At 37.6% G+C, this 26,420-nt stretch overlaps 1 protein-coding gene across 1 annotated transcript; it reads left to right on the top strand.

Moving 5' to 3' along the window:
* The first annotated feature begins 89 nt into the window (after window positions 1–89).
* MZT1 (mitotic spindle organizing protein 1) lies at window positions 90–26,166 on the top strand. Its single transcript, XM_037010260.2, has 3 exons — window positions 90–244; window positions 18,320–18,465; window positions 23,302–26,166. The coding sequence occupies exons 1-3, from the start codon at window positions 175–177 to the stop codon at window positions 23,323–23,325; spliced, it is 240 nt and encodes a 79-aa protein (XP_036866155.1). The 5' UTR covers window positions 90–174; the 3' UTR covers window positions 23,326–26,166.
* Window positions 26,167–26,420: the final 254 nt, after the last annotated feature.

Here is a 26,420-nt window from a genome sequence, read left to right on the forward strand (position 1 = left end):
GCGCAGAGCAACGAGGCTCCAAATTTAAATCAACGCAGCCTCACGAGCCTCACGACGAGCGCGAGGGGCGGAGCCTGCTGGCGTGAGCGGGGACGCGCGGTGTGGTCGCCCAGGAGAAGGGCAGGCGCTCCGGTTCCGGGTTAATCCCTTCTCCCGCCTCTGCCGCCCTCCGCCATGGCGAGTAGCAGCGGCGCCGGGGCCACGGCGGCAGCGAATCTGAATGCGGTGAGGGAGACCATGGACGGTGAGTGCCCGTTCTGCCCCCTTTCCTTGCCTCCTTTTCCAGGGCCAAGGCGGCCAGGCAGGGTTGCGCCTAAGAGGACTTCAAGCCCACCCCCTTTCCCCAACGGCATCCTTGAAGATCCTCCCGAGCACCCGCCGCGGGGGCAGGGCTGGCGGGCGCCTCCTGGAAGGGCTGTCCCTGCGCCGCTCTGCAGTTTGCGGCGCGCTCGACGTTTGGGCGCCGCGTCAGCCCGGCGCACGCCCCGCCCCCGCGGTTGGGCCCGCGGCGGACCCAGTGCGGAGCGCCCCGTGCCCTCCTCCCGAGGGGGGAGCGCTTCCGCAGCTCTGAGACCAAACCTCGCGCGGACAGCGGCCTTGTGTGCTCGGTCATCGCGGCCTCCTTTGTCCCTGGCACCTCAGTAAGCACTTTTAGACTATCCGGCGAATGAACCAAGTGGTTTCTTCACCATTCCCGTTTTGTGGCGGGTGACACCGATGTCTGCGTCTGCGGGCATATTTACCTGTTTCTGCCCGCCGAGTCACGTGGGCGTAAAGCCTCTGTGCACACGTGGTGGGAGACGATGGCAGTGTCTTGCAATAATCCTCTGTCCTGTAACGCTGGCTTTGCCACCTTATACCGCTGGTATAAGTAGCACTAGCTACTTAAGTTATCTTTGAACTTGTTTCTTTGTTTTCCCTGTAAATTGAAGTTACTACCTCCTACGGTTATTGAGAGTATTTAAATAAGATAACCCAGTAAAGGCATAATATCAAAGGTTATGATGACAGGTAGCTTTACTCGGTTATTTTTGTGTTGTGTCGGATGTCATCCCACTTGCAGAATCATTTGTCTCCATTTTACTTGCATCCGCCAATATGTGAGTGAGAGATGGATGTTCAACATTGCTTTTTCGCATTTTCCAGGGTATACCCACATCAGCCTATTAAAACTATTTTTATTAGATAGTGTCAGCCTTCCGGCCGTATTTTATCCTTCTTGGCTATCGGCTGCACTTCCTGATTGAGGGGTCTCTAGTAATGGTTCTGCCTTTTTCTGCATTGGCTCCTGCTTTCCTTTTCAAAGAATTATTTTTTAGAGCCTTTTCATCGAATGTTTTAGATGAAGTATCCACTTCGTTGTTTTTCTGAAAAGTAGAATTTTGTTCTTAACACCCTGTTCAACTTGTTTCCTGTTCCTTCTTGAAACATCACAGCGTATTAGTTTTACTGTGTAAGTGGATTTATGCACACAGAAGTTAATGTGTACATAACATTACAAGTCTCCATCCTACCAGGTCTGAAAGTAGAGCGTTCCTTTGAAACCTTTTGTAAACTGAAATGGCATAAAGCGAAGGAGCAATTACCATTATTTTATACGGAAAAATCGTTGAAGATGTCCAGACCAAAAAATAACCTCTCTTAACCCTTCTTTGATACCTCAGGATGCATCTTGCTAAGATATGCACAGACTAAACAGAAATAAAGCACAGATGCTCTCTCTGACACTATTCAAAAGCTATGGCGGCTTGATGCTGGGATGCTGACGGTAGTTTCAGGGAAAGTGTGTGGCAGTGCCACTCCTGCTATCCCAGGTATCCACTGCCTCTGTAACCAGCTCACTGCAAAACAAATGCTGAATGCTCTTTTCACTTTTTTTCATAAAAGGAAAAATCCTCTTCAGATTTCTTTTGGTTATCAAAAGCAGGGTCTAATGTAGGACTTTCACAAAAGTGAAATGGCATAATGCAGACTTTTGAAAAGCAGGCGATTCCTCTATTGTCGTATATCTTTGCTTGGAAGCCAGTGTGTTTTTTTCCCAGAATGGAGAATATAAGGCTTGGACTTCCCATCAGTTTTCTGATGTTAGCTGTGCTTGGACTCCTCATTTATATGGCCGCAAGATCCCATCTGAATGGAAAACTCATTTTATTACTGGTGGAAGGAACCACTGATGTACAAACGAGTACTGACTGATTATATTGGGTGCATCATCAGGATTTTTACTGAGAGAACTTTGTAAAATGATTATTGAGAGTGTAAGAACATGAAAAAGTGAAGAAAGACCAGAGCATTAAAAAAAAAAAAAATTGGAGAAGTGTAGCTTAGAGAACACCGCTCCTCTACACAGTTTGCCCACACAAAAAAAAGGCAAAAAGAAAGGCCCCGGGTTGGCAATGTTTCAACATTTGTTAAATGTGGCAGTTAGATACTGTCATGTCCCTTGGAATCCTAAACTTACAGAAAACTACTTCCATCATGCCATAATTGGGGTCCAAGACAGTCACATAAAACATGAATTTGAATTATTGCAAAAAACATTATTCATGCTGTCTGTATAATGTTTGAGGCACAAAGGTTAACATATGACACACTGTAAACGATTGTCCATACACTGAACTGAAAAAATCCTAAATGCAGTCGCATTGTAATCCCACCTTCTTCCACATTCATTCCCAGAAATCAAACTAGCTTGCGCAAGGGTTTGAAACTCTGTGGATGTGGGGTTTCGTTTTATTCAAATCTATCCATGAGAGTCAAAACTTTTTAAATCTGACTACCCTTCTTCAAGATCTAGTATATTTCTCTTCAGCCTGTTTCTATCTCCCTCTCATCATTATTAGTCAGTTAATTGATTTAATCTTTTAGTGGATCTGAATGACTGCAAGGGTTGTAGAACTCAGCTGTAAACATATATTTTTGTGAAATGAAAGGATTTTGATATTGATACTTCAGAATGGGAGGAAACAGGTAACCTTTTTTTTTTTGAGAGGGCATCTCTCATATTTATTGATCAAATGGTTGTTAACAATAATAAAATTCTGTATAGGGGACTCAATGCACAGTCATTAATCAACCCCAAGCCTATATCTCAACAGTCTCCAATCTTCTGAAGCATAACAAACAATTTCTTACATGACGAACAAGGTCTTACATAGTGAATAAGTTCTTACATGGTGAACAGTGCAACGGCAGTCATATCACAGAAACTTTCAGTTTTGATCACGCATCATAAACTATAAACAGTCAAGTCAGATATGATTATTCGTTTGATTTTTATACTTGATTTATATGTGAATCCCACATTTCTCCCTTATTATTATTATTATTATTTTTTCATAAAATGCTGAAGTGGTAGGTAGATGCAAGATAAAGGTAGAAAACATAATTTAGTGCTGTAAGAGGGCAAATCTGGATGATCAGGTCTGTGCCTATAAACTAAGTATTAATCCAAGCTAGACAAGGGCAACAAAACATCCACGGATGCAGAAGATTTCTCTCAAAACGGGGGGTGAGGTTCTAAGCCTCCCCTCTGTTGGTCCCCAATTTCTCTCCTGATGGCCCCCCTGTAACTGTGCCTGTCTTAGGTTGTTCCTCCCTTGAGGAATCTTACCCGTCTCTGGCTAACCAGTCATCTTCCAGGGCCATACAGGGAAATGTAAAGTTGGTAAGTGAGAGAGAAGCAATATTCTTTGAAAAGGTTAGCTTTTTACTTCTTTGAAGATTTATGCTCTGTGGCTTCTATGCCCAGCGTTTGTCTTGAGGTATCTTTACCACTTGGAAGAATTGTGATACTTGGTAATTTTCGATATGAGGCACTAATTCTTCTAAAGGGTTCTAATTAGGAAGGAAGAAGAAAAGCTATAGAAGTAGCAGACTGAAGAAAACATGGGAAGATTGAGTATTTCTTTGACATATCTTTTTGTAGAGTAACATAAGCATGTGTAGGTATTAAACTACTAATGAAATTGTGCACATACATTAACATAATAGGAATACAGCTACATAACCAAAGCAGAGCTACAATTACCAGCCATATCCAGTGAAACCAAGAAAACCAGTTAGATACCCTAGTCATTTGTGAAAACTTATCAATGATATGATGGATATTGTCTAACTGAATTTGAATAGTTTGAGAAAAATCAGACAAATTAAAACAACACATTCCTGGGCACTGTTCACATCCCATGTGTTCTTTTAACAGTAGATAGTCTATAGTCGCACGATTTTGGAGCACTGCAACTTGCACTTCTCCTAATTCTTGGTTGAGTTCCGACAGTATAGATCCAGTCAAATTTGTTGTTTTACTGTGTGCACAGGCCAGCTTAGATATCTCCTTCTTCATTCCAATGGCAAGTCCAGGAACCGGTGGGATGACTGCAGCTACAACTGCAGCAGCACCAGGATCTTTGTTGAAGTTTTTTGATGTTCATCTTCTGGAATGACTCTTCCAGAGGATGTTGATGTTGGAAGTTCTTCTTTCATATCGTATCTTAATTCGTTTTCTGGGTAGCCAAATTAAGCATTGATCCTCTGTATAAACACAGACAAACCCTTTGCCCACACTTTGATATGACCTTTATACCATTGTGAAGAAACTATTGGAGATCACCACACAGGAACTGTTTTTTTTTTTTTTTTTAAGAGAAAGGAATATTATCAGAAAAATGTACTTCCATAGCTGATCATCTGACACCCTTTAAAAGGTCAAAATTAAGAATATGCAAAACATGCATTAATCGTTGATTTGCAGTTAGTTTTATCCTATCAGGGAGTAATCCCCCTTTTCTTTCTCTCTTTTTTTTTTTTTTGCTATCATTAATCTACAATTACATGAAGAATACTATGTTTACTAGGCTCTCCCCTATACCAAGTCTCCCCCACAAACCCCATTACAGTCACTGTACATCAGCATGGCAAAATGTTGTAGAATCACTACTTGTCTTCTCTGTGTTGCCCAGCCCTCCCCTTTCTCCCACCCCCCACATTATACATGCTAATCATAATACCCCCTTTCTTCCACCCCCCACATTATACATGCTAATCAAAATACCCCCTTTTTTCTCCTCACCCCCTTAACCCTACCTACCCACCCGTCCTCCCCAGTCCCTTTCCTTTCAGTACCTGGTAGTCCATTCTTGGGTTCTGTGATTCTGCTGCTGTTTTGTTCCTTCAGTTTTTCCTTTGTTCTTATATTCCACAGATGAGTGAAATCATTTGGTATTTGTCTTTCTCCGCTTGGCTTGTTTCACTGAGCATAATACCCTCTAGCTCCATCCATGTTGTTGCAAATGGTAGGATTTGTTTTCTTCATATGGCTGAATAATATTCCATTGTGTATATGTACCACATTTTCTTTATCCATTCATCTACTGATGGACACTTAGGTTGCTTCCATTTCTTGGCTATTGTAAATAGTGCTGCGATAAACATAGGGGTGCATCTGTCTTTTTCAAACCGGAGTGCTGCATCCTTAGGGTAAATGCCTAGAAGTGGAATTGCTGGGTCAAATGGTAAGTCTATTTTGAGCATTTTGAGGAACCTCCATACTGCTTTCCACAATGGTTGAACTAATTTATATTCCCACCAGCAGTGTAGGAGGGTTCCCCTTTCTCCACAACCTCGTCAATATTTGTTGTTGTTTGTCTTTTGGATGGTAGCCATCCTTACTGGTGTGAGGTGATATCTCATTGTGGTTTTAATTTGCATTTCTCTGATAATTAGTGATGTGGAGCATCTTTTCATGTCTCTGTTGGCCATCTGAATTTCTTTTTTGGAGAACTGTCTGTTCAGTTCCTCTGCCCATTTTTTAATTGGATTATTTGTTTTTTGTTTGTTGAGGTGGGTGAGCTCTTTATATATTTTGGATGTCAAGCCTTTATCAGATTTGTCATTTACAAATATATTCTCCCATACTGTAGGGTACCTTTTTGTTCTATTGATGATGTCTTTTGCTGTACAGAAGCTTTTCAGCTTAATATAGTCCCACTTGTTCATTTTTGCTCTTGTTTTCCTTGCCCGGGGAGATATGTTCAAGAAGAGGTCACTCCTGTTTATGTCTAAGAGATTTTTGCCTATGTTTTTTTCTAAGAGTTGTATGGTTTCATGACTTACATCCAGGTCTTTGATCCATTTCGAATTTACTTTTGTGTATGGGGTTAGACATTGGTCCAATTTCATTCTCTTACATGTAGCTGTCCAGTTTTGCCAGCACCATCTATTGAAGAGACTGTCATTTCCCCATTGTATGTCCATGGCTCCTTTATCAAATATTAATTGACCATATATGTTTGGGTTAATTTCTGGAGTCTCTAATCTGTTCCACTGATCTGTGGCTCTGTTCTTGTGCCAGTACTTAATTGTCTTGATTACTATGGCTTTGTAGTAGAGCTTGAAGTTGGGGAGTGAGATCCCCCCTACTTTATTCTTCTTTTTCAGGATCGCTTTGGCTATTCGGGGTCTTTGGTGTTTCCATATGAATTTTTGAATTATTTGTTCCAATTCATTGAAGAATGCTGTTGGTAATTTGATAGGGATTGCTTCAAATCTGTATATTGCTTTGGGCAAGATGGCCATTTTGATTATATTAATTCTTCCTAGCCAGGAGCATGGAATGAGTTTCCATTTGTTAGTGTCCTCTTTAATTTCTCTTAAGAGTGTCTTGTAGTTTTCAGGGTATAGGTCTTTCACTTCTTTGGTTAGGTTTATTCCTAGGTATTTTATTCTTTTTGATGCAATTGTGAATGGAATTGTTTCCCTGATTTCTCTTTCTATTGGTTCATTGTTAGTGTATAGGAAAGCCACAGATTTCTGTATATTAATTTTGTATCCTGCAACTTTGCTGTATTTCTATATCAGTTCTAGTAGTTTTGGAGTGGAGTTTTTAGTGTTTTTATGTACAAATCATGTCATCTGCAAATAGTGACAGTTTAACTTCTTCTTTACCAGTCTGGATTCCTTGTATTTTTTTGTTTTGTCTAATTGCTGTGGCTACGACCTCCAGTACTATATTAAATAACAGTGGGGAGAGTGGGCATCCCTGTCTTTTTCCTGATCTCAGAGGAAAAGCTTTCAGCTTCTCGTCGTTCAGTATGATGTTGGCTGTGGGTTTATCATATATGGCCTTTATTATGTTGAGGTACTTGCCCTCTATAACCATTTTGCTGAGTTTTTATCATGAATGGATGTTGAATTTTGTCAAATGCTTTTTCAGCATCTATGGAGATGATCATGTTGTTTTTGTCCTTTTTGTTGATGTGGTGGATGATGTTGATGGATTTTCGAATGTTGTACCATCCTTGCATCCCTGGATGAATCCCACTTGGTCATGGTGTATGATCCTTTTGATATATTTTTTAATTCGGTTTGCTAATATTTTATTGAGTATTTTTGCATCTACATTCATCAGGGATATTGGTCTGTAATTTTCTTTTTTGGTGGTGTCTTTGCCTGGTTTTGGTATTAGGGTGATGTTGGCTTCATAGAATGAGTTTTGGAGTATTCCCTCTTCTTCTATTTTTTGGAACACTTTGGGTATTATGTCTTCTCTGTGTGTCTGATAAAGTTCCTAGGTAAATCCGTCCGGCTCCGGGGTTTTCTTCTTGGGTAGCTTTTTGATTACGGTTTCAATTTCTTTGCTCGTAATTGGTTTGTTTAACTTTTGTGTTTCTTCCTTGGTCAGTCTTGGGAGGTTGAATTTTTCTGGGAAGTTGTCCATTTCTTCTAGGTTTTCCAGCTTGTTGGCATATAGGTTTTCATAGTAGTCTTTAATTATTCTTTGTATTTCTGTGGCGTCTGTTGTGATTTTTCCATTCTCATTTCTGATTATGTTGATTTGTGTTGATTCTCTTTTTCTCTTAATAAGTTTGGCTAGAGGCTTATCTATTTTGTTTATTTTCTCAAGAACCAGCTCTTGGTTTAATTGATTTTTGCTATTTTATTCTTCTCAATTTTATTTATTTCTTCTCTAATCTTTATTATGTCTCTCCTTCTGCTGACTTTAGGCCTCATTTGTTCTTCTTTTTCCAGTTTTGATAGTTGTGATGTTAGACTATTCATTTGGGATTGTTCTTCCTTCTTCAGGTGTGCCTGGATCGCTATATACTTTCCTCTTAAGACTGCTTTCACTGCATCCCACAGAAGTTGGGGCTTTGTGTTGTTGTTGTCATTTGTTTCTATATATTCCTTGATCTCTATTTTGATTTGTTCATTGATCCATTGATTATTTAGAAGCATGTTGTTAAGCCTCCATGTGTTTGTGGGCCTTTTTGTTTTCTTTGTAGAATTTATTTTTAGTTTTATACCTTTGTGGTCTGAAAAATTGGTTGGTAGAATTTCAATATTTTGGAATTTACTGAGGTTCTTTTTGTGAGCTAGTATGTGGTCTATTCTGGAGAATGTTTCATGTGCACTTGAGAAGAATGTATATCCTGTTGCTTTTGGATGTAGAGTTCTATAGATGTCTGTTAGGTCCATCTGTTCTAGTGTGTTGTTCAATACCTGTGTGTCCTTACTTATTTTCTGCCCAGTGGATCTATCCTTTGGGGTGAGTGGTGTGTTGAAGTCTCCTAAGATGAATGCATTGCAGTCTATTTCCCTCTTTAGTTCTGTTAGTATTTGTTTCACAAATACTGGTGCTCCTGTGTTGGGTGCATATATATTTAGAATGGTTATATCCTCTTGTTGAACTGAGCCCTTTATCATTATGTAGTGTCCTTCTTTATCTCTTGTTACTTTCTTTGTTTTGAAGTCTATTTTGTCTGATATTAGTACTGCAACCCCTGCTTTCTTCTCTCTGTTGTTTGCCTGAAATATGTTTTTCCATCCCTAGACTTTTAGTCTGTGCATGTCTTTCGGTTGAGGTGAATTTCTTGTAAGCAGCATATAGATGGCTCTTGCTTTTTTATCCATTCTATTACTCTCTGTCTTTTGATTGGTGCATTCAGTCCATTTACATTTAGGGTGACTATTGAGAGATATGTACTTATTGCCATTGCAGGTTTTAGATTCGTGGTTACCAAAGGTTCAGGGTTAGCTTCTTTAGTATCTTACTGCCTAACTTAGCTCGCTTATTCAGCTGTTATATATACTGTCTGGAGATTCTTTTCTTCTCTCCCTTCTTATTCATCCTCCTCCATTCTTTATATGTTGGTTGTTTTATTCTGTGTTCTTTCGTGTTTCCTTTGACTGCTTTTAGTGGGTAGTTGATTTTATTTTTTCCTTTAGTTAGTATTTGGTTAGTCGGCTTTCTTTGCTGTGATTTTATTTTCTCTGGTGACGTCTGTTTAGTCTTAGGATAAAGACTCCTGTCTAGAATAGTCCCGTCTAGAATTGTCCCTCTAGAATACCCTGTAGAGGTGGTTTGTGGGAGGCAAATTCCCTCAGCTTTTGCTTGTCTGGGAATTGTTCAATCCCTCTGTCAATTTAAATGATAATCGTGCTGGATACAGTATCCTTGGTTCAAGGCCCTTCTGTTTCATTGCATTAAGTATATCATGCCATTCTGTACTGGCCTGCAAGGTTTCTGTTGACAAGTCTGATGATAGTCTGATGGGTTTCCCTTTATAGGTGACCTTTTTCTCTCTAGCTGCCTTTTAAACTCTGTCCTTGTCCTTGATCTTTGCTAATTTAATTATTATGTGTCTTGGTGTTGTCCTCCTTGGGTCCTTTCTGTTGGGAGTTCTGTGTTTTTCTGTGGTCTGTTCAATTATTTCCTCCCCCAGTTTGGGGAAGTTTTCAGCAGTTATTTCTTCAAAGACACTTTCAATCCCTTTTTCTCTTTCTTCTTCTGGTACCCCTATAATGTGGATATTGTTCCTTTCTAATTGGTCACACAGTTCTCTTAATATTGTTTCATTCCTGGAGATCCTTTTATCTCTCTGTGTCAGCTTCTATGCGTTCCTGTTCTCTGGTTTCTATTCCATCAATGGCCTCTTGCATCTTATCCATTCTGCTTATAAATCCTTCCAGAGTTTGTTTCACTTCTATAATCTCCCTCCAGACGTCTGTAATCTCCCTCCAGACTTCATCCCTTAGCTCTTGTATATTTCTCTGCATCTCCGTCAGCATGTTTATGATTTTTATTTTGAATTCTTTTTCAGGAAGACTGGTTAGGTCTGTCTCCTTCTCAGGTTTTATCTCTGTAATCTTTGTCTGCCTCAAATTTTGCTGTTTCATGGCAATAGAGATAGTTTGCAGAGCTGGCACGAGTGACGGCTGGAAGAAGTTCACTTTCCAGTTTGTGGCCTTCCTTTCCTGGGAGAACAGCGACCTCTAGTGGCTTGTGCTGGGCAGCTGTGCGCAGACGGGGCTTCTGATTCTTGCCCGGCTGCTATGGAGTTTGTATCTGCTGTTTCTGTGAATGTGGCCTGCCTCGGGCTGCTCCTCAGATATGGTGGAGCCGTGTTGGAGGGGGAACAGCCCGGAGGCTTTTTATCTCCTTGAGGGGCCTCCGTGTACCCTGCTGCCCAGGGGGTTAGAGTGCCCAGAGATCCCCATATTCCCTGCTGCTGGACTACGTGTCCCAGTATGCTTCTGTCGGGGTGTGAGGTCCCTGTCCCTTTAAGACTTCCATAAAGCACTCTCTTTTCTTTGTCCCGGGTGCAACGTCTGCAGGGACCCTCTCACAGGTCTTACTACCCTGTTGCCCTAGTTTCCAGCACCTCACCCATGCACTGTGTCTGCACTCCGGTGCGGATGGCTGGGGCTGGGTATTTAGCAGTCCTGGGCTACCTCTCCCTCCCTGCTCCGCCTCCTCTCCTCCTGCCGGGAGCTGGGGTGAGGGGCACTCGGGTCCGGCGGGCCTGGGCTTGTATCTTACCCCCTTCGCGAGTCGCTGGGTTCTGCTCGTGTGGATGTGGTCTGGCTGTTGTCCTGTGTCTTCTGGTCTCTCGTTTAGGAAGAGTTTTCTTTGTTGTATTTTCAAAAATATATGTGGTTTTGGGAGGAGATTTCCGCTGCTCTACTCATGCCACCGTCTTTATAGACGAACAGGTACCCTTTGTAACTGATCTGTGTAGCTCACTTTTTGAAAGGAACCTGATTAATCCTGGCCGATTTCCTATATAAGATCTTAGATTTGTTACTCTCAGTTTTAGATTCTCAGTATTCCCTTTCAGATTCCTTCTTTAAACATCAGATCTTTTCAACTACCCCTCTTCTCCAATGTACTAGTTGCCTCTTTTAAGTTTTTATTATTTTGAAATTTTATATACTCTTTATTGATAGCTTTATACTTGAATTTTTATTTTCTTGTATTCTAAAATGTTCCTTATGTAATTTTAACTTTTTTACTTTTAATTATATTTTTGATAATTTTGATAAAAATGTGCTTTTTCCTTGCCAGAGGCTTCATTGTAGTACTACTTTATTGTATATCAGGTCATAAGCTGGAAAAAGGAGTTAAGAGAGTCCGTACCATACTAGACAGTATCAGTGAAACAAATGTGTAGTCCATGCTTTCAATCTAGTTGCCCATGTGAGAAGTAAATGGGAGTCAGCATTGCTTTCTCTCACCTCCCCATCTCCTATTCTTCACTTAAGCTCTTGTCTTAATCTCCTTTCCATGCCACCAAAATTGTAGTAACTTAACTGGATTCCCTCTCCACCTGTGTTCTGCCCAATTCCAAGTACCATTCCATATTATGCAGCCAACATCATTTTAAAATGAAAATCTGATGATCACACTCCCATTTTTATATCTTCAAATAACATCCCAAAGATTTAAAATCTTCTCTAGAACCTTAGTGGATTTTCATGTCTGCCTTGTCTCATATTTTACACCTATTCTCCGCCTTTAATTTCAGTGCCTTCATGTGAGTTTTTCAGATCTGTGAATTTACCAAGTTCTCAGCACAGGAACTTCTGCACAAGCTGTTTTCACTGTCACTGTTATGAAGGACATGGAACTATTACTTGTAGGTGAAATGATTATGTAACTAGAAAATACAAGAGAATAAACTGAAAAGCTCTTACAAGCTTCAGTAGAATTTGTTCAGGTAGCTGGCTAAAAAATGAAAACAAGTAATATCCTGGAGTATCAGCCCCAGTCACTTGAAATATACAAGGACTATATAAAGTCCATTTATGAAAACACTGAAAACTAAAAATTAAAGAAATTGATGAGTCATTATCAATATTGATGATGGTTGAGCACTTGCTGAAATTTTCTGCTCCAAGCAGATAGAAATGACAGGAAATAATATTAAAATACAATCATCAGTGTAGCCATATTCAAAAGCAAGAAAGGGAAGTCTCTTGATTAGGAAGAGAGAGGTTTCCCTCAAAGAAAGGGGCAGTTGGGAACCACCTCAGGAAGTTGGGAAGGAAGCCTGACAAGCATGCTGCTGGGTCTAAGTGAAGCTGGAGGCTAGGAGCCGGAAGTGTGCCATCTGCCACTACCAGGAACTGAGAAGTACCATTCGTGTGTCTTTTGGGTCTGGAGCCTGATGCTTCCATAAGGTCTGACCCAGGGTGCTGAGCCAGTGTGAGACTCTCCATCTAAGAACATTCACCAACCCAAGAAAAATGGGGGAGAAGAACTTTCAACCAGAAATCACAAAGTACCTAAGGTAGATAAAGAACATAAATGATTAACATGAAAAATGAAAGAGAGAAAGTAGTAGTAATAGTTAACTTTTTTTTTGAGCACTACCAGATGCCAACAACCATTCTTGTGTCCTTTAATCCTCACAATGATCCTATAAAATAAGTACTATTACTATACCCATTTTACAGAATGATGAAATGAACAGACAGAAAAGTTATCTTGCCTACTAAGTAATGAAGTAATTTGAACCCAGGTACTCTGGCTCTAGAGAGCACACTCCTTTTTTATTAATTTTTACAATTATTTTTTACATCATGGTGATTTAGATATTATTATACATTATAAAATGGTCCCATTGGTAAGTCTAGTTACCATTTGTCACCGAAGTTATTACATGTTATTGACTATGTTCCCTATGCTGTACATTACATCCCCATGACTTAGTTATAACTAAGTTTGTGCCTCATCATCCCTTTCACCTATTCCTTTAAGTGTTTGGGAAAATTTACCTTGAAGCTGTTGGGGCCTGAACTTTTGGTGTTTTGGGGGAATTTTTAAATTACTGCTTCAGTTTCATTACTTGTAACCAATCTATTCAGATTTTCTATTTCTTTGTGATTTGGTCTTGGAAGGTTGTATATTTCTAGGAATTTATCCATTTCTTTTAGGTTGTCCAATTTGTTGTATATAATTGTTGGTAGCAGTCTCTCATGATCCTTTGTATTTCTTTGGTGTTAGTTGTAACCTCTTTTTCATTTCTGCTTTTATTTATTTGTGCCCTCTTTTTTCTTGATGAGTCCAGCTAGAAGTTTATCTTTTCAAAGAATCAGACTAGTTTTATTGAGCTTTCCTGCCGTTAATCTCTCATTTATTTCTGCTCAGAGAGCACACTCTTAACCACTTTCTTTTGCTGCTAGCTTATACTTGAAGAAATAAAACAAATCTGGAAAAATTGCTGAAGATAAGAATAGAGCCTGGGATATATAAAGTCAGAAACAACCATCCCGAAATAAGTGGTGATAAATAAGAATTTAGCTATGAAGCTAGAAGAAGTGATTTTGGAGGAAAATTAGAAATCTTAAAATAGAGTTATTGAAATAATTGCATACAACTGAAGAGCAAAGTTATTAGTATTTTAGAGTATCAGAACTAAGGAAAAGAAATGAGATGGTAAGCTGTTACCTCCCTGCCAAAATGGAGTAACAGGGACCAAATTTACACTCCTACTGAGACAACTAGTAAAACCCAGGCAAAACATGCAGAAATGATGATTTTCAAGACACTGGACATCAGCAGCAAAGGGCAGTGATCCCTTGAGAAACAAGAAACAAAGAGAGCCCAATAGTTGCCCCTTCTTACTGTATTCAGAAAGTTTCCATGCCAGTATGCACAGGGATGGGAGGACCCAGGGCAGAACCTGTGGACTCTGAGTTGAGCAAAAAGGAGTTAGAAGCCCAGGGAGACTGAGGCAGGTAGAATTTGCAGGATAGAGTATCTGAGAGGAAAGATCTGCACAGAGAGGATTCTGGAGATATGCAGAAGGATCCCCCTCACGTATTCAGCAGAGCATTGGTAAGCACATTTGTGTGTGAGGGAAGTACCCAGAAAGCTGGTAAAAGAACTGTGCAAAAGAATTAGAGGGCCCAGTACACTATGCTCACACAGGCTTAGAACAGGGTCTGTCTACCAGCCAGAATGGAAAATGTCATAATTCACAAGACTGGGTTGAATACTGAAGAGGGTCTTGCTTCAGTGATGAGGAATTTATAAGCCATGTTCTAAACAGTGTTTGATCCCGATTATGTAAATCTGTAAGACAAAAATACTGTTTCCAGGTAACTGCTTCTCATTACAAAGCTCAGGAATAATGTACAGAAATACAAAAATGTCCAGCACCCAGCAAGGTAAAATTCACAGTATCTAGCAACCAGTATAAAATTACTAGGTATACAAAGCAGGAAAATACAATTCTTGATGAGAAAAATTCAATCATTGGAAAAACAGGCCTCAAATTGACACATTAGAAGTAGCAGACCAAGGATATTAGAACTGAATTCCATGTATTCAAAAAGTTAAGAGGCATGGAAGACATATTTTTATATAAAAGATACAAATTTAACTTCTAGAGATAAAAATGAATGATATGAAAAAGTGGAAAGGGCCCTTCTCATGAGTGTCATGGGTACAAGTTTTCAGAAGGACTTAGACTTTAATGGATGTCTTAATATTATTAATTTATCCATTCATTGCAAAATAATATGCAGTTTTTGTGCAGTTCAAATCAGAGTCCAAATGAAATTTGTTTTTGGAATTGATCACAAGGGGTTATGATAACAAAAGGTAACAAGGGATCTTTAACCTACTACATGCTAAGATAGAGTAATCAGCCATGCAGCAAATCTATATGTATATGGGCATTTACTCTGATACAGGTGACATCTTAATTGAGTGGTACAAGGATCAATTATTCCATAAACAGTATTGGGGCTAATGACTTATTTCTGGTAAGAAAAGTTAGATTCTGTTTTCCACCCAAACTTCCAGGAAGTTAAATACTTAAATATTAATTGAGAAAGGAAAATAAACTTTGAAGTGCTAGAAGAGAATAAAATAATTGTACAATCTTTGCATTTAAAATTAACTTTCTAAGCATAATGCCAAGGGAAAATAATACAGGACGCAGTAGATAACAGGTTGACCATTGACTTTAAAAATTCTAAACAAACTCAGAGAAACAACCACCATAAAACAGCATAATATAGGCAGTGTATTAATCTTGCGGTTTTCTATGCTAGTGCTTTTCATGTTAAAGACAGATAACTTAGATAAAACTACCGTAAAATGAAGTACTATAGAAATGAAGTTAAAAAATATAACCTTTCATAGATGCTGAAAAAGCATTCGACAAAATTCAACATCCATTCATGATAAAAACTCTCAACAAAATGGTCATAGAGGGCGAGTACCTCAGCATAAGAAAGGCCATATATGATAAACCCACAGCTAACATCATACTGAACAGCAAGAGGCTGAAAGCTTTTCCTCTGAGATTGGGAACAAGACAGGGATGCCCACTCTCCCCACTGTTATTCAACGTGGTAGTGGAGGTCGTAGCCATGGCAGACAAAACAGAAATACCAGGAATCCAGATTGGTAAAGAAGAAGTCAAACTGTCACTATTTGCAGAAGACATGATTAATACATAAAAAACCCTAAAGACTCCACTCCAAAACTACTAGAACTAATATCGGAATTCAGCAAAGTTGCAGGGTACAAACTTAATACATAGAAATCTGTGGCTTTCCTATACACTAACAATGAACTAATAGAAAGTGAAATCAGGAAAACAATTCCATTCACAATTGCATCAAGAAGAATACAATACCTAGGAATAAATCTAACCAAAGAAGTGAAAGACCTATACCCTGAAAACTACAAGACACTCTTAAGAGAAATTAAAGAGGACACTAACAAATGGAAACTCATCCCATGCTCTTGGCTAGGAAGAATTAATATCATCAAAATGGCCATCCTGCCCAAAGCAATATACAGATTTGATGCAATCCCTATCAAATTACCAACAGCATTCTTCAATGAACTGGAACAAATAGTTCAAAAATTCATATGGAACCGTCAAAGACCACGAATAGCCAAAGCAATCCTGAGAAGGAAGAATAAAGTGGGGGGATCTCACTCCCCAACTTCAAGCTCTACTACAAAGCCACAGTAATTAAGACAATTTGGTACTGGCACAAGAACAGAGCCACAGATCAGTGGAACAGAATAGAGACTCCAGACATAAACCCAAACATATGTGGCCAATTAATATTTGATAAAGGAGCCATGGACATACAATGAGGAAATGACAGTCTCTTCAACAGATGGTGCTGGCAAAACTGGACAGCTACATGTAAGAGAATGAAACTGGATCACTGTCTAACCCCATACACAAAAGTAAACTCGAAATGGATCAAAGACCTGAATGTAAGTCATGAAACCATAAAACTCTTAGAAAAAAACATAGGCAAAAATCTCATGGACATAAACATGAGTGACTTCTTCATGAACATATCTCCCCAGGCAAGGGAAACAAAGGCAAAAATGAACAAGTGGGACTATATCAAGCTAAAAAGCTTCTGTACAGCAAAGGACACCATCAGTAGAACAAAAAGGTATCCTACAGTATGGGAGAACATATTCATAAATGACAGATCCAATAAGGGATTGACATCCAAAATACATTAAGAGCTCACATGCCTCAACAAACAAAAATCAAATAATCCAATTAAAAAATGGGCAGAGGAACTGAACAGACAATTCTCCAAAAAATAAGTTCAGATGGCCAACAGATAAATGAAAAGATGCTCCACATCACTAATTGTCAGAGAAATGCAAATTAAAACCACAATGAGCTATCACCTCACACCAGTAAGGATGGCTGCCATCCAAAAGACAAACAACAACAAATGTTGGCGAAGTTGTGGAGAAAGGGGAACCCTCCTACACTGCTGGTGGGAATATAAATTAGTTCAACCATTGTGGAAAGCAGTATGGAGGTTCCTCAAAATGCTCAAAATAGACTTACCATTTGACCCAGCAATTCCACTTCTAGGAATTTACCCTAAGGATGCAGCACTCCGGTTTGAAAAAGACAGATGCACCCCTATGTTTATCGCAGCACTATTTACAATAGCCAAGAAATGGAAGCAACCTAAGTGTCCATCAGTAGATGAATGGATAAAGAAGATGTGGTACATATACACAATGGAATATTATGCAGCCATAAGAAAAAAAACAGATCCTACCATTCGCAACAACATGGATGGGGCTAGAGGGTATTATGCCCAGTGAAATAAGCCAAGCGGAGAAGGACAAGTACCAAATGATTTCACTCATATAGGAAAACTGAAGGAACAAAACAGCAGCAGAATCACAGAACCCAAGAATGGACTAATAGTTACCAAAGGAAAAGGAACTGGGGACGATGGGTGGGAAGGGAGGTATAAGGGCAGGAAAAAAGAAAGAGGGCATTAGGATTAGCTTGTATAGTGCGTGGGGGACACGGGGAGGGCTGCGCAACACAGAGTAGACAAGTAGTGATTTTACAGCATCTTACTATGCAGATGGACAGTGACTGAATGGGTATGTGGGGGGGCTTGGTGAAGGGGGGATCCTAGTAAACATAATGTTCTTTCTGTAACTATAGATTAATGATACCAAAATTAAAAAAATATATGTATATATAACCTTTCATTTTTAGTATTAGATTCAGTAAACATGATTGCTCTGGAGTTTCTAAATAATTTTAATGCTTACATACTTAAGTATGTATATTACTGACTAAGCAGTTCTGCTCCTAGGAGTTTATCCTAATGAAATAAACCTAAGTATGTACAGATACTTATTAGTGTTATTTTAATGTGAAACATGAGACTTACTTAACTCTTAACATGGTTAAGTAATATATGGTGTCTCCATAAAATGGGATGTTATGTAACTAAGTTTATTTTGTAGAAGAATACTAAAAAATGGTGAAATGTTCAGAATGATCCTGATTATGATGCATAAATTTTAGGAAAATATATTAAATGGTGATAGAATAGAAACCAATATGTAAAAAGCAGCTATGTGGAGGGAGGTTGGATGTTTATCTTTTGTTTTTAGAGCTAAGTAAGGGCAAGACAATGTTATATGCCAATTTCCAAACCTAGCAATACTGTGCTAGTTCTTTGGTATTGTTTGTTTTTTAAAGTTTTCTCTTTCTTTTTTCAGTCCTGCTTGAGATTTCAAGAATTTTGAATACTGGCTTAGATATGGAAACTCTGTCCATTTGTGTACGGCTTTGTGAACAAGGAATTAATCCAGAAGCTTTGTCATCGGTTATCAAGGAACTTCGCAAGGCCACTGAAGCACTAAAGGTAAGAGATTTCTATGTTAGTTCATTCTAAATAAAGATGTTTGTGTTTCGAAAATTATTAGTGATGCTTCATGAAAGATCTTGATTAAATTAGCCTCTATCACCGTCAGCAGAAATACTGAAAACCAGGAGCTTGTTAGCATATGTTCAGATCACAAAAGTTGCTGATCTCACAGACTATGTCTTTTACCAGAAGCCTCCAAGTGTGTTTAGAATTTTCTTTGTGTTGTGAGTAGAACTGTAGGTGCCCCAAAAGGCTAAGGGCTGGTATTTATGAATATGACCTCATTTGTAAATAGTGTATCAGCAGGTGTAATCAATTTAAGATGTTGGATTAATGGATCATAATGGATTAATGATTTATGCCCTTTTAAGACAAGGGAAATTTGGACACAGATATACAAAGAGGGCACATGTGACATGGGGGAGAATGCCACATGATGACAGAAGCAGATTATAGAGTCGTGATGTCTACAAGCTGAAGTAGGCCAAGGATCATCGGCTGCCACCAAAAGAGGGGGAGGCAAGGAAGGATCCTCTGCTAGAGCCTGCAGAGGGAACAACTTCTAATTGTCAGAACTGAAAGAAATTCTGTTATTTTAAGCCACCCAGTTTGTTGTACCTGATTATGGCAGCCCTAGAAAGTAACAAATACTTGGACACATGAAAGTGGCTTTGAAACTGGGTGATGGATGGAGATTGGAAACTTTTAAGATACTTGACAGAAAAAGCCTAGAGACTGTGGGTGTCAAAGGCAAGTTCTGTGAGAGTTCAGAAAGGAGAGAAGAGATCTGTCGAGACAGCTTTAAATGTCTTAGAGAATATACATGTATCATGAACAGAATATTTCTAGAAATGTGGGCATTACAGGTGAGGTCTTTGACGAATTGAGGAACATACTGGACACTGAAGGAAAGACTGTTCTTGCATAAAGTGACAGAGTATTCAGTTGAATTATGTTCTACTTTGAGAGGAAAAGAAAACTTGAACGCAATGAATTTGGATATTTAGCTGAGGAAATTTCCTAGCAGAGTGTGAAAAGTGCCGCCTGATTTCTCCTTGCTGCTCATAGAAAATGTAAGAGGAATGAGAAATTGAGAAAGGAACTGGTAAGCAAAAAAACAAACCAACACTCGATTTGGAAAGTTCTCTGCCTACCCAGATAGCATGCTCTGCAGAGAAGGCCAGTAATGTGGCTGGGTAAAATTTTGTGAACAGATGAGGTATGTGACTCATAGATGAACCATCTCAGCACAAAACTGCCAGCTTAGAGTGAAAGCGACCTGGAAGACAAAAGAAAGGCAGGCGGTCCAACTTCTAGGACTGGCCAGTAGAGTCACCTGGCTGTGAACATGTGTTTATCCTTCAAGAAAAGGGAAGGAATGATTCAGTGGCTCAGAGACCAGGGGATTACTGAGGCCAGTTTGGCCACACTGCCACCAGGACCACCTTTTTGCAAATTTACATTCGCTGTCTTTTAAGTGCTGAGATTGGGAACAGGAAGCATTTTGTGCTCTCTCTCTTGCTTGCAACACACACTGATTAATAATCATGGGTGATCTTACTTCTATGTTTATATAGCAATAACTCAACATGAACACTGAAACTTCAAGTTAGTCCCTCATAAAACTGGTCCAAGGACAAAGTGGCTCCTCACTAGCCTTTTTTTATTTTTTGTGAAAACAAAATCATGCAAAAACATAACTCATCCATCTCAGATTGAGTTCTTTTCAGTAAGTTCCAATGGTATGGGTTGTTGTTTTTGTAGTTTCTAAAACTTTTTGATTATTAAATCTAACACAAAAAGGTACATAGAACACATTTACAGAGCAAAAATGTATCAGAGAATATCCATACAACTCTCACTGCCAGCATCCCAAAAGCTGCCTTGTCTCCCACCATCACTGACCTCTCCTTCTATCTACCCCCTCCAGTAACTTACTGTCCTCACTGTTACGGTAGGCACTTTCTACTTTCAGCAGTTTTACTGACTAAATATAGATCTTTAAACACTGCAGTTTAATTTGGTAAGTTTTGAAACTGATAGAGCTGTTAGAGCACAATCTTTTTACTGCGTTCTTTCATTTAACATTATGTTTGTGAGGTTCATTAGTGTTGTATGTAGCTGTAATATGTTCCTTTTCACTGTAATAATCACGCTTCACTGTACATGTGTACTTAAATTTATTTCTCTTTCTCCTGTGAATGGATAATAGAGTGCTTCTGTTATAGGGCTATTACATATAATGCTACTCTGTGCACAGTTGCCATGTCTCTTGATGTGTGTACACATGCATTTCTGGAAATCTGGAAGTAAAATTGCTCAGTCTTAGTCTATGTGTATCTTCGATTTGAATAGATACAGCCAAACTTTCCTAAAGTAGTTGTGTTAATTTATATTCCCACTAGTAGTGGATGAGTTTCTCTTGCACCACATCTTTCCAATACTTACTGTGAGTTTTTAATTTTAGTCCTCCTGGTGGGTCTATGTATGGGTTTCCTCAGGTGGTTTCACTTGCATTTATGGTATCACCAATGATGTTGAATGCATTTGTTATATGGTTTTTAGCCATTGCCTCTTGAGAGTTATCTTTTCATTTTTCTGGTTTGTCTTTCCTTTTTTATTGGTAATTTTTCTTTAAATATTTTGGATAATGAACCCTTTTGTTAGAGGTGTGCCTACAAGGTTTCTAATTCCTTTAATCAGCTAACAATAGTTATAAAAACTATTGAAATTTTCTTTTTAAACTCATAACTAATGTTTTCATATGATGAAGAAAAATAACTGAATAATATAGTAAGAATAGGTATATTTATGAGTACCTTGCTTTTGCCAAACTGTGCACTGAAGGCTTTCCTTGCATTATTTCCTCAGTAGTCACAACAAGGAACTGTTGGCCTAAAACATCCAGTTTTTCCTTTTGTTGTTTAGTTAACTATGTAGAAATTGTAACAACTTTTTGTTAGTTTGCTTTTCTCTCACAGATTTGTATATTGGTACTGTTTAAATCATAACAAAAGTAGCTAATTGTGCACTGCAGAATTAGATAAGCTTCTCAACAGCAATAGATAGGTTACCTTATGTGTATTTCCATCAGCCTGATTAGGAGTTTTGTTAATTAGGTATATTAAAAAAAATAGACTTTATTTTTATGAATGATTCTTTTATCAACACTACATTTTTGTATACCTTTGTGGTGCTAGTATTTAAGCAATCATTTATATACTGTGATTTCAGAAATTTTGGTCAAAACCTCCTTTCCTATTTCTTCTGTGCCAACATACCTTGAGTTATATGATTATTGTTGCATTCCTGTGCACTAAGCCTTCTCTTTCTTTTGCAGCTGTCCTGTACAATCACTGGTATCTTTGAATGATGTTATCTCCTCATGATAGAAAGCAGTGAAGACATTAGAGCTTTAGAATTTGGAGTTGGGAGAGAAATGAGGGATTAAGTAAGCCCGATGTCCCCACCCATTCTCCCAAAGTGGGGAATAGAAAAGGAAAGTTTGAAATAGAAGATACTAAAGTTCGTTTTCCCAGGGCTAATGCTTATAAAATTTTGGAGTCTTTAATGGCAATCTGATAACTATATAGTTCTCTAGGATGCATTGCTGTTGAAATGGAACATAGTTCTGCTTTCATATACCATGAATTCCACACAAGGTTGATGACTTACCTCGAGTGAAAGTATTTGTTTTCATTGTCTCTGTGATGGAAGAGAACCTCTCTTGCTAATAATTCATAAAATTATTTTGAAAAATGGAATGGGACAAGGCAAATCAAATTGCCTTAATTAAGGTACTTTCATTTGTAAAAAATCCTAATATTGTGGATATTATCTCAGATCTTTGAAGTAGATGATCTGGAGGATGGGGGTAGGAAGAAGACAGAATGCCTAAGATATGTGGCCAAAGCTAATATAAGAGCCTGTAAGGGTAGACAGATAAGAAATCTTTCAGAACAAGGGGAGTTTTTTCAAACTAGTTTCTAAATTCTCAAGAGTAGTAAACCCAAAGAAAGGAAAGGCTGATTAGAATAATATCCAGCTATATAGAAAAACAAGGTACGTTCTGTTGACTGTAGAGCAAATGTTTCCTGTTGAGCCACAATTTTCCCAGTAACTTACGGGATTTTCATGGAAGACCTCTAAACTAGACTAAATTTAAAAGCAAGTTTTAATTAAGAAGTCTAAATGTAAAGGAATTAAAAGTTTACCATATGTGTCTAAAATTAAACTTATATAAAATCATTTTCGTAGTTGGCATTAAGAAATTGTTGAAATCCTTAGCTTTTAGAAATATGTATCATACAATTTATTGATAAATAATTTGGTGCCTGGAAATTTCTGCAGAATAATTGGGGGACGTATTATGGTGGTATAGGTGAAACAGGATTAGCAGTGTGTTCATTATTCCGCTTTTGCCCTTTTTTCTACACTTACAGCATGACAGAAAGGTCTTTTTCATTCTTGGTCTCCTTTTCATACTATAATGAAACATGCAGAAACAGACTAATCAAGATTATGGATAAGGCCTGCTATGAGTTTATTTTTCAAATGGCAGTATATTTTTACATTAACAATTATTTAAGATGATAACCATTTAATTTTAATCAGTAATTTAATTTACACAATAATTTTCTAACATTAGCCTAGCAGTCATTTCAAAAATTAGTTTCTGACATACCGCAAAAAGTGAAAACCCACTGCATTATCCATTTCGTTTATGTGGGCAAGGAGTTGATTGTTAATGACAGTGCAGTATTGGCAAACTTATCTCCATGGTATCTCTTTTTCTATGGTTTTATTATAATGAATCTTCCTTCCTTGTTCTAGGCTGCTGAAAATATGACAAGCTGACTTTCTGGAGAAATCCTGATGAGATATGTGAAGTTCTGCAAGAGGATTTGAAGATTGCATTGTAGTCAAGGATGTACAATGAATTACTGCATGCAGCAGTGCAGAAACATTTTCTTTTTGAAAAGAATTATAAAACCATAGCTTTATAAATCAGTGGAAAGTGGCTTACAGAGAAGACTATCAAGTGTGTTTACATCACATTTTACCTTTTTTAACAGCTCTAATGCTTTGACATTGCTATGTTCATATTTATGTATTCCTTATTTAAAGCTCTGATAACTTTAATTTTCTAAGCAGTGTGTCTGTCAGATGTGTACATCAGCTCTGCTGGTTGAAGTATAGTGGAACCCATCAGAAGTAATGTGGTAGTTAACGACTTGTTGACATTTCCATTATAAACTTTAATTTTGAATTGTTTATGCAGAATACCTGTGGATTTATGTTGTATTGGGCTAAAAGTTGACAGAATTTCAGTCACCATTTGTGAGTGTTTATCATGTATATGAGAGTCTCATTTTTTTTAATAGCTTGGAAAACATTTGTTTTAATTTGCTCTTTAACAAAGAATATTTAGTTTTTTAAACATACTGTTTGTCGGATAATAGTGTGAATCAGATTTTTGTATTGATTGAAAAATAAAACTTTTAGGAACTTAGATTTTAAAAGTAATGGCAGTGCTTAGGTTAGTATTATCATTTGAATCATTTAAGTTTAATGAGAATATTGATGTTTTTCTAAGTGTTATACTTCTACAAATGAAAATGATGGCCTAAGAAAGTGCATAATGAAATATTTTCCAAGATTTCCAAAAAGCAAAATTCTTCTACTTTTATTACATAAAAATAATTTGAGTACTTACCTAATACATCTTGAATAAATCACTAAATAGGAGGTGTCTTTCAACAAATATTATTTTCTGAAGGAATAAAAATTGCCAGTCATTAAACACAAGCTAAATAATCAAATGCTCTGTATCAAGAATTACAAATATCCCTTTCTAATGTCATTTTTGTGTGTCAGTTTTACTCTGAAAGTTTTAACTAATCAAAGTGATTTTTCAAAATTAATTTTAGAAAACTTAGGATGGTGTTAATTCTGTTGTAGGAGAGACTCAATGGAATATTTTTCCCAAGGTTATTATGCATTTTGTCTGATTTTATTTTAGGCTTTGTTGGCTTCCATTTAAATGACAGTACACACATTTACTCTTTAGTAGCATTTTTTGTTCTTTAGACATATTGAAGTGCTTTTAATAAGATTTAGTAATATTTAAATGACAATCTTCTGTATTGTTTTAAAAATCTAGCTTTTTGACCACCACTTTGACTTTGTAAACAAATGCATGGCATCGTTACCCATGTATACAAAAAGGTCTATTGGCAGAACTGGTTGGGAGACAATAATGACTTGTGTTGGTAAGTAATATTAAGCAATGCAAATACTGCATGTTTTTGTTTATTAAATAAAGAAGAGAACACTTGTCAAGTTGCAAAATTTGTATGTACTTTTAGGCCATAAGAGTTTTATTTACGACTTTGTAGATTAAGTTATTTATGTGTGAAACAAAGCAGGAAAATACACTGAGAAGGAGTTATATTTACAGAGGGTTTCTTTAATAAAGTTACATTTTTTTAAATGTAAATGTATATATTTTTAATGCAAACTTAAGTAATATTTCAGAAAATGAAACCAAGTAATGATACATTTACAGTGTTGTGTATTTGTTAATGACAAAATAAAACCATATGGGTGGTATTGGCATGTACTTTTGATTTAATATATGCTTCTGTGAATTCAACTTGTGCTCTTGGTATTCTATAAATATTTAGATGCTTATTATTAAGTGATTGAAGACTATTTAAAGGTAGGCTGTATAATTTACAATATAAAATTAGGCTTCAGGTGTAAAATGGACTTTTCTCCTAGTAGTGAAAGAAAGTAACTATAGTACCAGTGCCGCAGGCTTGAAGCCAAAATTGGCGTTTCAGCCGTGTGTGAGATTACATATTTCTGTACTTCAAATAAGAGCTTTACATAGTGTGATATGAAATTTACATACTTGTTCCAAACATAAATTTGTTTTGTAGTAACTGAATCAAGTATCAGTTTTAAAATTTACATTTACTTAAAATAAAAAATTAGGTTCACACTAGCCACATTTTTTGTAAAATAGATAGAACATAAATTTACCATTTTAACCATTTTTAAGTTGTACAGTTCAGTGGCATTAAGGGCATTTACATTATTGTGCAGCCATCTCAACTATCCAGAACTTTTTTTCATCATCCAGACCCATGCATGAAGCAGTAACTCCCCATTCTTCCCTTCTTCAAAGCCCCAGAAAAATGACATTTTTCTATTTTCTGTCTGAATCAGACTATCCTCGGCATCTCATATAAGTGGAAGCATAACAATATTTGTCCTTTTTGTGTCTTCTTTCACTAAGCATAATGTCTTCAAAATTCATGTTGTATCATCATGTATCAATTTCATTCCTTTTTAATGCTAAATAGTACTCCATTTTAGGTGTTCACTGCGTTTTGTTTATCCGCTCGTCTCATGTTTCTGTCTTTTGGCTATTGTGAGTAATGCTGTTACAAAGTTGTATATAAATGTCTATTCAAGTGCCTGCCTTCAGTTGCGGCGTACACCCAGAAGTGGACTTGTTTGTTGGATCATGGCTAGTTTATATTTAATTTTTTGATAAATACTCTTTTCACAGTTTCAACACCATTTTACATACCCACCAGCAATGGGGTTCCAATTTCTCCACATCCATGCTAATGCTTATTTTCTGTTTTTATTTGTTTAAATAAACATCCTAATAGGTTTGAAGTGGTATCTAATTGTGGCCTGGCTTTAATTTGCATTTCCCTAATTAATAGGTTGAACATCTTTTTATGTACTTAACTATTTTTGTGTCTTTGGAGAAATGTCTATTCAAATCCTTTGCCTGATTTTTAATTGTTTTTGCTGTTGAGTTAAAGGAGTTCTTCTGGGATATTAATAGTTTAGCAGATGTATGATTTGCAAATATTTTCTCCCATTCTGGGGGTTGTTTTTTCATTCTGGATAGTGTTCTTTGATGCACAATT

Source organism: Manis javanica, chromosome 9 (genome assembly GCF_040802235.1).
Source record: "Manis javanica isolate MJ-LG chromosome 9, MJ_LKY, whole genome shotgun sequence".
NCBI lineage: Eukaryota > Metazoa > Chordata > Mammalia > Pholidota > Manidae > Manis > Manis javanica.

What these genes read in the sequence shown, in the direction of transcription:
- MZT1 (XM_037010260.2), top strand. Translation starts at nt 175, where the DNA reads ATGGCGAGTAGCAGCGGCGCCGGGGCCACGGCGGCAGCGAATCTGAAT. An exon ending in GGTGAGGGAGACCATGGACG is followed by an intron (nt 245 to 18,319) that starts GTGAGTGCCCGT and finishes TTCTTTTTTCAG; the next exon opens with TCCTGCTTGAGATTTCAAGA. An exon ending in AGGCCACTGAAGCACTAAAG is followed by an intron (nt 18,466 to 23,301) that starts GTAAGAGATTTC and finishes TCCTTGTTCTAG; the next exon opens with GCTGCTGAAAATATGACAAG.